The 14,967-nt window shown below is 37.1% G+C and overlaps 1 protein-coding gene across 3 annotated transcripts in view; it reads left to right on the top strand.

The window, feature by feature from the left end:
• The window catches only part of RIC8B (RIC8 guanine nucleotide exchange factor B), a 97,683-nt gene that overhangs the window by 56,227 nt on the left and 26,489 nt on the right, over positions 1-14,967 (top strand). For all 3 annotated transcript variants that reach the window (XM_080810747.1, XM_080810749.1, XM_080810748.1), the window contains exons 5-7: positions 1,494-1,722; positions 2,439-2,534; positions 8,001-8,145. In XM_080810747.1, coding sequence (XP_080666873.1) covers positions 1,494-1,722; positions 2,439-2,534; positions 8,001-8,145 — 470 coding nt within the window. The remainder of the gene's footprint in view (positions 1-1,493; positions 1,723-2,438; positions 2,535-8,000; positions 8,146-14,967) is intronic.

Genomic DNA, 14,967 nt, shown 5'->3' with positions numbered 1-14,967 from the left:
TGTATTTCAACCAATTGTGATTTTTTTTTAACAAATAACCAAAATTAGGGCCATCGTTTAACAGTAGCAGGTAGTAATCACAGCAGTAGCAACAGATTTTTCATGGGCACCACCAAATAACTTGTATTCTGCCAGGACTCATTCATCCATAGGACTTGTTATTTTTGTTTGTGGCTCAGATTGTTTTGATACCTTTTACATTACTACTCATTGTTCTGTACTGTCTAATTTTTAAACTTTGATTTCTTATGAATATTTTTTCCATGCTATAAAAAGAAAGGAAGGAAATACTCATTCTTGGAGAAATGAGAGCTACACTTCAGACTGAAAGAAAGAAAACAAATGTATATATTATTTCTGTTTCGTTGTTGCTTACTTTGTTTTATTTTTGAGGGTACCATTATAATCTAAATTAAAAAGAACTACTATGGTCTAAATTAAGACAGCATCAGATAGATTAAGCCCTGAGTTTGGTTTCCAAGTGGTTAGACTTCTCCATTGCATTTGCAAGAGTTTATTTTTAGTCAGGATGTGGTTATTTTTAGATCTGCTTCTCTGTCACTAGGAAATGTAATGCCTGTCTTTCCATTGTTGTTTATCAGGAAGTTCTGAGGCACAGGCTTAGGAGATCCAGTTAGCAGAGAACACCACCTCCTTTTAGATGAAAGAATGTGAAATAATGCCTGAAGGAAAATCTGTTAATTGAGAACATATCTAATTTTAAAATTATTAGTGTCACTTTAATCTCTTACACACTGAGCAACAGAACAAGATTTTTAAGGAATACCAAAAACACAAGGTTTGGGTTCCCCCTACTGGTGTGCATCCCAGGTGCCTGTGTTCATTAACAACGTAGCAGAAAGGCCTAGGGGATAAAGATTTGAAATGGCTATGTTGGGCTCTTTTAAAGAGACCTGGTGATGAGAAAAGGAGAAAAAGCACCATTACCCATTTTCTGCTAATGTCTTTTTAAAAATGGGATGATCTAAAAATTGTATTTTTTATGTCCAGAAAGAACAAAACTTAATCCTATAATATTTGGTTTTTAATGTTGTTGCCTGTGATAAGCTGCTTATATACAGCTTCTCAAATGCTTTATGTTATAATCTAAGGAATAATAAAACACCAGTGGCTCCACAAAAGGATTTAAAACCCTGGAAAAAATATAAAGCTAGCATTGTGTCATAGTAAAATTAAAGAGCTGGTGCTAAAGCTAATTCCTATTTTAGCATTTCAGAAAGTGACATGACATCATGTGATTGTGTGTGTCCATTTAACATCTGTTCTTTCTAATTTGTCATATGTGTATTTAAAACAGTTCTCTTTATTTTCTGTCTCTTAGTCAGTAAATGCCAAGTAATATTAAAGGCTTGTTTTGAAAAAGAAAAATTTTAATTGGCTCCTAGAAGTCATTTCTGAACTTCTTCTTATGTTTTCATTTTAAAAGACTATTCAATGAAATTAAAATATTGTATTTTTAAATTGCTTTTCAGCAATGCAGTCAACCTTTTAAGCAATGTTCCGGTCTCTTGTTTGGATGTTCTCATTTGTCCATTAACCCATGAAGAAACAGCCCAAGAGGCAACGACACTAGATGAACTGCCCAGTGATAAAACGGCTGAGAAAGAAACTGTTTTGAAAAAGAATACCATGGTATACAATGGTATGAATATGGAAGCCATTCATGTTTTACTCAATTTTATGGAGAAGAGAATAGACAAGGTAAGACTGATAAAATGGGAGGCCTTGGGAAGACGTTTCTAAAGAATGTAAATGTGCCATATATGCAGACATCACAAGGACATGATTTTTAAATATAAGCTTTTTTTTAAGTAGCTAATGTTTACGTAATTATATCCTGGAAATCATTTTATTATAGTATATGATTAATTGCAAAAACCAAATTTATTTGCCTAAAGCCAAAAATTTTGTTGATCCAAGACTAAAACTATGACTGGTGCCTGAAAGCAAAGGAAAAATTAATTACTTTTCCATGTAGGTATTTTGTAAGACCTAGAAGTAAAAATTATCCCCCCAAAAACTTGATGATAAATTCTTTCCATAATACCAAAAGGCTATCTTTTTAAAAAATCATCAACTTTTCATTTGTTGTGAGTTGCTTATTTTCTTATCTCTCACTTCCTTTTTCAGGTTAATTATATTAAAAGGTAGCAAGGTAGTGCGGGTGGGTCATCAAAACCTTTGATTCATTTAAGCCCATTGGCTGAGCCAGTGAGGACTCCACAAAACATAGGAAAATCCAGGGAGGATAAAAACAGACATTAATAAACATGAAGTTAAGTGATGGAATGGAAGCTCATGTTGCTTTAATAACATAAAATGTCTCTCCCTCAAAAAAGGAGTATTAACATGCTCAGTTATACAGAGGAAAGTAATACTGTTAGAAACTAATACAGTATGTCTGGTTTTCTTTATAGGGAAGCAGCTATAGAGAAGGTCTAACTCCAGTTCTCAGCTTATTAACAGAATGTTCCAGAGCCCATCGAAACATCAGAAAATTTCTCAAAGATCAGGTAACTGCTTAATGCAAATTACACCTCATAGTTAATCTTCTTATATGTGGTTTTTAAAAGTAGAATTAATGAGTTGCATTCTTTCATAATGGTTTTCTTTCATAAAATCGGAAACTCAGAAAAGTTAGTTTTAATCTTTGAAATCTTCCTAATCCAGAAAAACGTGACCCTCTGTATTTTTATGAGTCATTCATTCATTTATTCAACAAACATTTTAGATCTACTTTGTGCTGTCTTCTAAGCACTGAAAGATGAAGTCTTTGCCTTGTAGAGTTTACGTTACAGTGGCAGAATGAAAAGGAAATGAATATATATATGTTATAATGGCATGTAGAGATGTGTTCTAAAAAAAGACAGAAGGAGAAGGGGAGACTTAGGGGACTAGGGAGGGCCTCTGTGAGAAAATGACATTTGAGCAGAAACTTTGATAAGAAAAGGATCTCTGAGAAAACCTGGAAGAGGAGTGTAAAGAGAACAAGATCAAAGTCCCTGAGATGAGAGGATGGTTTCATGTGCTTATGGAAGAGCAAGGAGACTAGACCAAATTGGCAAGGAGAGTGGTAGATGAAGTTAAAAAAAGGTAAGTAAGAACCAGATGCCTAAGGTTGTATAGGACTTTCGATGCCCTTCTAAGTGAGATGGGAAAGCACTGAACCATTTTGAGAAGGGGAATTAAATGAAAGGGTTGCCATTTATATTTTAAAATACTCTGGCTGCTATATATAGGATAGACTAGGAGAATGTGAGTAGATAAAAGGAGGCCAGCTGAAAAGAGAGCTGATGGTGAAGGTTTGGGGTAGGATGGTAGAGTTCGTGGTAAGAATTCTTTCCACAACTGGTTTTCTATCCATCTGCCCTTATGATTTATCTTTGTCTCCCCTTCTGTCAAAATGGGTGAGTTTTCCCTGCTTTCTTCTGTGACCAGCCTCTGCACTGTGTCCTGGATTCCTTTCCTTCTCATCTTCTCAGGAATTTTGCTCCTGCGTTTATTTCCTCTCTTTTTGCATTAATCTTTTTTTTTTTTTAATGTGCTAGGTCATTTCTGCCTTCACCCAAACACACCTTCCATCTTAAAAACAAAACAAAAAACCTTCCCTCAATTTCACTTCTCAAGTTGCCTCCCCATCACTCTGCTCTTCTTAGTGCAGTGTTCCTCAAAAGAGTTTTCCATACTCTCTCTATTCTTTTTACTCGTCTTTCTCTCCTGAACCCACCGAGATTAGGCTTTCATGCTTTCCACCCTACTGCAAAGGTGCTCATCAAAATTTGTCAACCCAATATTGCCAAATCTGATAGCTCTCAAATTTTTTTTTAATGCATTCCCCCAGTGCATTTTGATGTAACTGACTATTCTGTCCTTCTTGAAATACTTTCTTCACTTGGTTTCTAGGACACAATGGGGGAACCTCTTGGCAATGTCTGAGTGCCCCAAGACAATGTTGTCTTTGTCTCCACTCCCACTCCCCTGGTGATCTCATTCAGCAGTCATGGTTTTGAAAATCATCTATATGCTGATGACTCCCAAATTTATATCTCTAGCCCTGACCTGTCCCTTCAGCTCCAGACTGATGTAACAAGCTGCCTACTCATCTCCTCCCCTTAAATGTATAGTAGAGGTCTTTAGTTTAACATATCCCAAACTAAGCTCTTGATTTCCCATCCCTCCACCCCGTTTCTTTCCTTCTTCCACATTTCAGTATATGGTCCCATCATTCACCCCACTGCTCTTTTTTTGCCATATAGAATTTCCCTTGTTCAATGAACCAGCTTTATTTTACCCCTTTATGTTTATGGTCAAGATTTAGTAAGCATTTTACTATATGTGAGGCACATTAGTAGATACTGCTGCTAAGGAGAGATTAGAAAGTAGAGACTCTTCCTTTGAGGAATTTACAGTTCACTGGAAGAAGAGAGGAGTGCAGTGAAAACATGAATAATAATTTAAATCTAATGAAATAGTTAATGAATTAAGGTAATTTCCAGTTTGATTATTTTAAGACATTCTACCATGACTAGGAATACTTGGTAAAGAATAATGAATGAAAAATATTTTAAGTTTTCTGTATTTTAGCTTTTTTTCATAGGAGATCCAGGTTCAACTGAACTGTTTAGATTTTGCTGTCTCTGACCAAGATAGCGAAAAAAAAAAAAAAAAAAAACACCTGTTTCTTAACAACTTTGTATGAAGGCCTTGGGCCACATATTATGTGGACACAAAGATTATAAGACCCACTTTTTGTCCTCAAAGAAGCACTACAGTATATACTTGTCATGACAAGTAAAGATGACTAAGATATAAGACACACACAAAAAATCAACTTTCCTTCTGAGAAAGATGCAGTCTAAACTGTGATGATTAAGAAAGGCAGAATGTGTGGTGCCTGGGTGGCTCAGTCGGTTAAGCCTCTGCCTTCCACTAAGGTCATGATCTCATGGTCCTGGGATGGAGCCCTACCATCGGGCTCTCTGCTCAGCAGGGAGCCTACTTCCCCCTCTACCTCTGCCTGCCTCTCTGCGTACTTGTGATCTCTCTCTCTGTCAAAGAAAGAAAGGCAGAATGTAAAGTAATAGATGATTAACTTTGGTAATAGTATAAATAGAACAAATAGTATAAATAGCTAATTAATTATTACACCCTGTAGTTAATAGCTGATTAAATCCAACTCACGCATATCCAGAGGAAATTGGTCTTAAGTATTTAGACAGGTGGAAAGAGAACGTGGTAGAAATTACTGACCCAGGTTGGGTTAGTCTGGAGAGGCGCTTACAGAAGAGACGAGATTTTGTGGATTTGAAAGAGGAAATGGACAAAATTTGTCAAAGAAAAGAAAAAAAATTGTTGGAGGGTAATATTTGGGAGAAAATAGAATGAGTCCATACAAATGCAGATTGTCTGGGAGTGATATATAAGAATAAAAGCAACAAACTTCTATTTTAAAAAAAACTTGTTTCTAAGAAACCCAAAACACAGCTCACAAAACTTTGGGGTGATAACCTTTGTTAATAGATTCTTTACTCTGGAACAGTAGGCACATACTATATGAAATCCCTTGTTCGATATCTCATTCTTCAATATATTCAGTATATAGAGACCATATAAAACTCAGTATGGTTGGCTGAATCTTTACTGTGCAGTGACTTTGTACTTACAGAGCACAGAAATCATGGTGGTCTACTATTAGAAATAGGGCTTCTGTGAACACTTTGGATAGATTATTCCGTTTTCTGAGGTTTAGTTGCCATTTGTGTTCACAGCACCTTCAGTACCTCCTGATACATGGTAGGCACTCAATGTAGAAGGAGAGAGGAAAGAAGTCAGTTGAATGGATTAAATAAAATGATATAAACATGAAGGGTCTGGCACGGTAAATTATTATTTGACTTGGTTTTTATCCCCATTTCCTCTCATAGTGCCTAGCTTATAGAAGGCGCTTTTAAAAAGATTCTGAGGGGTGCCGGGCTTCCTCAGTCAGTAGAGCATATGACTCTTGATCTCAGGGTTGTAAATTCGAGCCCCATGTTGGGTGTAGAGATTACTTAAAATAAAACGTTTAAAAAAAAAAAAAGATACCTGAATTATTCCATTCCTCTTTCAGTCAACAAATATTTATTAAACACCTGTAATATGCCATGAACTGAGAAGAATGAACAAAACAAAGACATCCCTGCCCCCTTGGCACCGACTCTTGTAGAAGAAGGGCCAACAGTAAAGCAATATATACTGTGTCAGGTGGTGATGAGTGCTGTGAGGAAGGCTAAAGCACTTAGAGGGGGTGGTATACAAAAAAGAAAAGTCATATAGGGTGGTCAGGGTTAGTCATATAGGGTGGTCAGGAAATGTCTTCCTACAAGTAACATTTGAACACAGACCTGAAATAAGGGAACGAGCCGTGCAAGTTTCTAGAGAAAGTGTTTCTGGGCAGAGGGAGTAGCAAATGCAAAGACCATGCGACAGGAAAGTGGGTGGTGTGTGTAAGGAGTTCCATGGAGGTCTGTGTGGCTGTAGCAGTGTTGGGCAGAACTATAGAAATAAAGTTAGAAAAAGAGCAGGAAGCTGGATTATGTGAAACCTAAGGGAGTTGTAAGGACATTGTTTTTCACTGTAAGATGAGAAGCACTGGGAACTGGAAGACTTTGAGAACAGGAATTACATGATCTGACTTTCAGAGGCTCCCTAGCTGCTTTGTAGAGGATAAATCATGGAAGAACTGGGATGGAAGCAGAGAGCACTAGGAGGTTGTGGTAATAACCAGTTTGGGTGAGACAGATCAGTAACTTGGATATGATAATATTAGAGGAGGCAGTGAGAAGTGGCTGAATTATGGATATATTTCAGAGGTAGAAACGATATAATTTACTGGTGGATTGGATATAGGGTGTGAAAGAGAAAAGGCTATTTCCAAGGTGTTTGTATTAAACAGTTGGAAAAATAGACTTACCATTTAATGCGATGGAAAACTAAGAAGGAACAGCTTTTGTGGGAGCATGGAAGATTTGTGTTTAGAACATGCTAAATTCAAGAGGCCTATAGAAGTCTGGAAGTCAGTAAAGAAATCAAGATAGGAATATAATTTAGGGAGTTCTCAGTGTATAGAGACCATCTAATGCCATAAAACTGGATGAGATCACTAGTAGATTAAGTGAAAATAGTGAAGAACGTTGCCCAAGAGCTCAACCCTTGACTATTCCAATACTTAGAAAACAAAAGGACAAAAAGAATTGGCAGAAGAGGCTGAGATGAAGCAACCAGTTGAGATAGGAGGAGACCCTGAAGAGGGAGGGGTCTGAGTGGATGAATTGAGTGAGTGAGTGAGCAAAAAAACAGACAAACCAAGAAGTGTCCTAAGCCCTCTGCAGATCACAATTGATAAAATAGGGATAGTGATGTTACTACCTCCTTTGCAAGGTTACTGTGGAGACTGATTATACAGAATGTATGTATATCCTCTATTATAGCAACTAGCACCTAGAAAATATTCAATAATGAATAGCCATTTTTATTATAAAATAAAATTTAAAAACCTAAGTACAGATTTTTTTTTTTTAGTAAATACTGAAAATGCTACAGGAATTACAAGAAGGAGAAAATCAATAGAAGTCAAAGTTTTAAGGAAGGCCCCGTGGAAGAAGGAGAAACTTGACCCTGACTTTAAAGTGGATTTTGATAGAGGCAGGCAAAGGCATTCCAGATGCTTTGATGATTAAAAATTCCAAATGAATCAGAGTATTTCATGGTGGTACAGTGAAGGGATGTTTCTCTTCAAATGAAATTTCATTACAACCATGAAATCACTTTAGGGGTTTTTTTTGTTTTGTCTTATTTGGAAGCAAACCTATTTAGTTTAATTTTTCCATTCTTAAAAAACTGAGCTCATAGACATTGTAAGACTGACCAGTTGCATGGTACCATCCTCACCTACTCTAGGACCCCACAACTGATGATGGTTTTTGCATTTCTGCCATTAGGTTTTACCACCATTGAGGGATGTGACAAATCGACCTGAAGTTGGCTCAACTGTGAGAAATAAGCTGGTGCGCCTCATGACCCATGTTGACCTTGGAGTCAAGCAAATTGCTGCTGAATTCCTTTTTGTCCTTTGCAAAGAGAGAGGTAGGTTAAACTCTCTTTGCTCTCTATGTTTTTATTTTTCAGTGGGAATTTGAGAAATCTTTCTGTTAATAGTGGCCATCTCATTCCACTCTTTTCAGAGCTTACTCCTATCTTCTATTAGAGGGCCTGAGGATATATTAAAAATTAATCATTTAAAAACATTTTCTATATGCTAATGTGCAAACACACCTTAACCCACACTTCTTAATCTTGTGAGTCAGGATCTGGAGTCATAATGAAAAATCTGCTTAAGTAATTCAGGTACTACTATTTTTTTTAAGATTTTATTTTTATAAGTAATCTCACTCAGTGTGCGGCTTGAACTCACAACCCTGAGATCAAGTGTTGCACGCTCTTGCATGCACCAACTGAGCCAGCCAGGTCCCCCAAGGTGCTACTGTTTTGTAACCAGACACAGGCCTGGGTTAGTTCCCTTTTTTAATTCCTCTTGGAATTAAAGCTAGAGGAGTTTTGGTTTCTTCACTAAGTTATTTTATCAGAAGATAATTATTTGATGTGAGCTACATAACATAATATGGAAGTGAAAAAAGGAAGATGGAAAGTGCAAAGAATGCCTAAGATACATTCCTTACCCTTGAGATAAGGATAAGATAGCGGTAGAGAGAAATTTTAAAATAACTATACTACAGTGTAATAAACACCATTATAAAGTGACTGTCTTCTGAGATAACATCTAACAATTTCAGATTTTTTTTTAATTATATGGGCTATTTCCCCTGCAAAAGCAGGTTCTTCAAACAAGGAACTTCAAGATACCCAGATATTTTTACCTATTTTTTTCGTTAGCTCCTAGTTTTATAAATGTACTGGTATGAAAATCCCATCTAAGCAGATTTTATATTCCACTTTTTTAAAGTACCTCCGCTTTGTGACACAGAATTTGGAGGTAGAAAACTCACTTCTCTCAAAATCTTAAGTTAGTTTAATTCCTTTTTTTACCCAGCTTTATTGAGGTATAATTGACAAGTAAAGTTGTATGTATTTAAAGTATATTATACAACATGATGATTTGGTACATGTATACATTGTGAAGTGATTAACACACAGGTTAAGATATCTACCACCTCACAGAGTTACTTTTTGGTTTTTTGTGTGTGGTGAGAACGCTGAAGACTGATCTTAGCAAATTTCAAGTGTAGATAGAATAGTATTAGCTATAGTCACCATGCTGTACATTGGGTCCTCAGAACTTACTATAACTGAAGGCTTAGAGCATTTGATCAGCAGCTCCTCATTTCCCCCATCCCCAACCACCACTCTACTCTCTGCTTCCAGGAGTTTAATTTTTTTTTTTTTTCAAAGATTACACATTTAAGTGAGATCATATAGTATTCGTGTTTCTCTGGCTTATTCACTTGGCATAATGTTCTCTAGGTTCATCCTTATTGTAACAAATAGCAAGATTTCATTCTCTGTCATGGCTGAAATAAATAAATACACACACACATATCTCCCCTATCCATTCATCTGTCAGTGGACTCTCTGCTTTTTTCCATATCTTGGCTATTATGAATAATGCTTTAGTGAACATGGGACTGTAGACATCTCTTGGGAATATAGACTTCGTTTGCTTCAGATACATACCCAAAAGTGTGATTGCTTGATCATATTGTAGTTGTTTCTAATTTTTTGAGTAGCCTCTGTGTTTTCCATCATAGCTAGACCAATCTGCGTTCCCGCCAGTGGTGCGTAAGGGTTCCCTTTTTGCCACATCCTTGCCAACACTTACCATCTCTTATCTTTTTGGTAAAAGCCATCCTAACAGGTATGAGGTGATCTGTCAGTATAGTTTTGATTTGCGTCTTCCTAATGATTAGGGATGTTGCGCCTTTTCACAAAAATACCTGTTGGTCATTTGTATGTCTTTTTTGAAAAAAAAGTCTTTACAGGCTTTTTGTCCATTTTTTAATAGAATTATTTGGGGTCTTTGCTGTTGAGTTGTATCCAAAGAATTCTTAAACTTTATTTTCTGACTTTATTTCCACTTCAGTTCCTGTTAAGATGGTATATTAACAACATAATTTGATCAATATAATAATAATGATAATAAACACAACTATTATGTAGGGGGGTGTCATGTTCTAAACATTCTATGCCAGAAGCTCATTTATTTCTCATAAGGACCCTCCAGTGTCATAAATGAGTTAACCTGGCACTTTCAGTAATTTATTCAAGGTCACACAATTGCTTGAGGGCTAAAGCCCAAATTTGAGTCCTCTTTCCATTCTGCCACATTTCCTTTTATAGTAATTTTCACCAACTGTCCTCATATCTGCTCTTTTAAACAATTCAATTCTTTCATGACTCTGAAAAAAGATTGATGTAGCATCTTGGAATTAAGTGACTGGTATAGTCATATGGTAATCTGTAAATACTGGCTGAGTTGAATCAGTTTTTCCAAGATCAGAAATGAGCTGTTTGGGGCACCTGGTTGGCTCAGTGGGTTAAAACCTCTGCCTTCGGCTCAGGTCATGATCCCAGGGTCCTGGGATCGAGCCCCACATCTGGCTTTCTGCTCAGCGGGGAGCCTGCTTCCTCCTCTCTCTCTGCCTCTCTCTCTGCCTGCTTGTGATCTCTGTCAAATAGATAAATAAAAAAATTTTTTTAAATTAGAAAAAAAAAGGAAAAAAAAATAAATGAGCTGTTTTTTAAAGTGTAATTATGTATGTATACGTAAATCTAAATTACACACTGTATCTATCAGTCAAAAGAAGTTTATCAAAATATACACTAACATCTTATCCATTGTTACCTCTCACTAGGATGACTGGTGACATTTTTTTAGTTCTGTGTATTTTATAATTTTTCTACAATGACCAGTTCTTTTTTTTTCTTTAAGATTTTATTTATTTATTTGACAGACAGAGATCACAAGTAGGCAGCAAGGCAAGCAGAGAGAGAGAGGAAAGCAGTCTCCCCGCGGAGCAGAGAGCTCGATGCGGGGCTCGATCCCAGGATCCTGGGATCATGACCTGAGCCGAAGGCAGAGGCTTTAACCAACTGAGCCACCCAGGCACCCCTACAATGACCATTTCTTGTTTACTTTTAAAAATTTTTTAAAGAGAAAACTAAAGTTTATTTCTTCTATAATTACATATCTAAATACATAAATTAACATATCTAATATAATCACTTTACATTTAATGTGTCAGTGTGATAGTAAATATGGCATATGCATTTATAAATGAATTTGCTCACTGTTTTTCATTTGAAAGGATTACTTTTGTTCCCCCTTAGTCTATTTGAGGTTTTTATAATCCTAACTTTGAGCCCAAAGCCAACCCATATTAGCAGAAGTATATCATTTTCATTTGACCTTTAACAATTCTATATATACTCATCCACTTTTCCTTCCAGTTTGATTTTAAGTTTAGTAGATATATTCTTCTGGGATAAAAATTTACCTATTTAACAAAAAACCTCTGAGCTAGAGCCAGGAAATACAGAGGTATAAAGATAAACAAGGTCTCTGCTCTCCTATTACTTTCTTACCAAGGGTTACCAACTCACATGCCTACAAGTGCCAAGTTGGTAATAAAAATGGACTGGACATAAGAAGATAAATGAAAACTGACACTTACCTCATTGCTGGGAAGGCAGCGGGTTGGGAGTAGGGGAACAAGGGGATGGTGCAGAATTGGAGAGAGGACATTGCTGCTACTTAGCTCCAATTGATTGCTACCATGAAGGAACATATGGCCAATGTTACCAAATCTTGCAGGTTTTTCAAGAGAAGCCAGGGCTCTGAATTTTTACATAAAATCTCCCAGTTTTTAAATGCTATCAACGTATTCTAATTTAAAACCATCTAGCCAAAAAAGAAAGAAAGAAAAGTTTGTAGTCTACATTCAACTTGTAAGTCATCAGATTTTGGAGGTAGGGTTAGGTTTGGAGGGAAACTCTACTAAAATAAGGTAAATTCCAAATAATTCATCAGTGTTGAACTTCCCTTTTAAGGACGTTCAAAGCTAAGCTTGAAGGGGAAGATACCATGATCAAGGCTCAAGAGTCACGTCACACTAAGTGGAAACAGTAAACAATCAAATTAGGTTAGGGACACAGAGACTAAATAAAGAATGAAAACTGAAATGGTACAAGATGCAAAGGGCAAAATTTCATGGGAGACTTGACACAGAAAGAGTCATTCAAGTGTCTTAAATACCCATCTGTGCCAGGCTAAAACTGTAACCCCAGTGGACAGTGGCCCACAGTTTAACTTGTACTCATGCCTACCAACCTGTGTTGAGCCAAATCTAAACTTGTATTACCTGCTCTGCAAATTGTATACTTTCTCCAGGGTGCCTAAACAGAGGCCTTATGTCATCTAATAAAAGAAAGTAATTTATAATACAACCCTCCCCCTGTTAACACATTCATTAATTCCCAGCATGTGCTAGGCACTGTGGTTGGGGCTGAACCACACAGAGAAATAAGGCTGGAACACCTCAGCACAGAGCCCCGCAACTGCGAGCTTGCTCTCATCTCCTTTATTTCAGTCTCCCAGGTAGAAGTGTCAGTTTAGCTTGAAGCTAACATCTCCTGCCTGCTGATCTTTTCATCTTCTTGGAAAGCAGTTACCTTCTATTCTTTGGTAACTCTCCCTATGTGTTTTCCTCAACCTATATACATCTCCATGTCACTGTCCTTCACATCCTAGCATCTTGAGAGATTAGTCTGGTTTTCCTCTCAGTATCCTTACTAGCCACTCAGGCTTCCACTTGCTGCAAGTTAGGCTTTCCACTGTCAATCCCTCCCTTCCAGACCCCCCTGGAAGTGTTCTCCATAAGCTCACAAGGTAACCAATGTTCAAAAGCAATGGATTTTTTTTTTTTTTTTTGGTCTTTATCTTACTGTTGACCACTCTCTGTCTCTACGCTACCAAGCACTCCTAGATTGCCTCTGACCTTTCTTTCTAGTCTTACCAACTGTCTTTGCCCACACTTAATTGCCAGTGTTCCCTAGAGTTCTCATCTGACCCCTGTTCTCCCTTTACATTGTTTCCTGAGTCATCTCATCCTCTCTCCCTTGGCTTCTGCTTCAGCCTATTTGCTGGGGATTCCCAAATCTGTGTATCTCTTAATAAACTATTAAAATATTCATAGCCCTCTGTTTCTGGTCAGGTTCTCTTCAGTCTGTCTCCCACAGGGCCAACAGAGAGATTCTTCTAAAATACAGTCTTGTCATGACCATCCTATAGAACTGTCAGTGACTTCCTGACACCTGGTAAAATCCAAATTTTATTAGATACTAACTTCATGGCCTGCCTCTATATTCTAAATTCAGTTTGCTATTATATGCTTTCTGCTTAGTCATGCTAAATTTTTTATTCTTGCCTAATTATACTTTACCATTTCTTGGCGTTATCTCCACAACTTGGCAGATGCCGTTCCCTTTGCATGGACTATCTTTGTTAGTGTGGTGAGCTTTATTCTTGAAGATCGGCTTAAGTATCTTCTCTGTGAAGACTTGTCTCATCATTGAGGCAGAGTTAATCATTCTCTCTTCCTTGTACCATTTTTACTTAAGTCTGTTTTTAGTGCTTTTGACATTTGCTATGTTCTCACTCTCAGTTAACGTCTAGAATGCAAGCTCAACGAATTGAGTTTCTTTAGGTCAGAGATCATGTCTTCTTCATCTTTGGATTCCTAATTTTAACAAAGTACCTTACAGATGGTTATAAAAAAGTAAACCTTTCTGCTGTCTGAATGCAGTGTAGTGACTATATGGTCTTGTGGATCTCTCCATATAAAGGAATAATCAGTACACTATAAGAAAGAAATGACAGCCTAAAAGAGGGGATGACTGGGTAGTGTGGACACAGCCAGAGAAAGTCTTCACAGAGAAATGGAAAACAGCCTTGGTATTTATAAGAAAGAGACTAATTCAAGAAGAGAAGAATCCACGATGTACAGGAATGATAGGAGATAGGTTTGGAAAAGGCCGCAGAGGCCAGAAAATGAAGAATCCATAGCCTTTGTGGCAGATCTTAAAGGTTTTATCCACGAAGGTGATAACACCATATTTTTGCTTTACAAAGATCTATGAGGCAGTTGTGTGGAACAAGGAATAGAAGGATGTGAGACTAGAAATAGGGAGACTAACTAGAGGAAGTTGCTAGTGTAAAATTTCCAAAAGTAGCAGTATTTGGAAGGAAAAGGATTATAAAACCTCTACATAACAGAGAAAAGGGAATGGTCTCTGGGTAGAATCTGGCTCTGCCATTCTGTCCTTGGTAAACAGCAGAACCTCTTTTTGTTTTCATGATAGAGTGTGATAAGACCCACATTTGTGTAAGCAATGATATCATTACTACCAGTGCATGTCTAACTGCAGTGTACTCCTGTGGTTGTTTTTCCTCTGTTCATAGTGCCCTCTGGCATCTTGATAATGGTGAAATACTTTATGCACCTGTCTGACTGAATGCTGATTTGTCTCATTTCTGTAGCAGTTTTACAAAACTGACTGCATGGTTGATTACTGGGACAAAAAAATAAGTATTTTTATATTGTTTCTTTTTGGTGTTTTTTTTTAAGATTTTATTTATGCATTTATTTGACAAAGAGAGAGCACAAGAAGGCAGAGCAGCAGGCAGAGGGAGAGGGAAAAGCAAGTTCTGTGCTGAGCAGGGAGCCTGATGCGGTGCTCGATCCCAGGACCCTGGGATCATGACCTGAGCTGAAGGCAGATGCTTAACAGACTGAGCCACCCAGTGCCCTGTTTCTTTTGGGGGGTTTATTTTGTTTTTGTTAAGATTTTTTTTTATTCATTTATTTGACAGATCACAAGTAGGCAGAGAGGCAG

This window comes from Martes martes (assembly GCF_963455335.1).
Source record: "Martes martes genome assembly, chromosome: 8".
In the NCBI taxonomy this organism is placed as follows: Eukaryota; Metazoa; Chordata; class Mammalia; order Carnivora; family Mustelidae; genus Martes; species Martes martes.
This window is presented reverse-complemented; position numbering and strand designations above follow the sequence as displayed.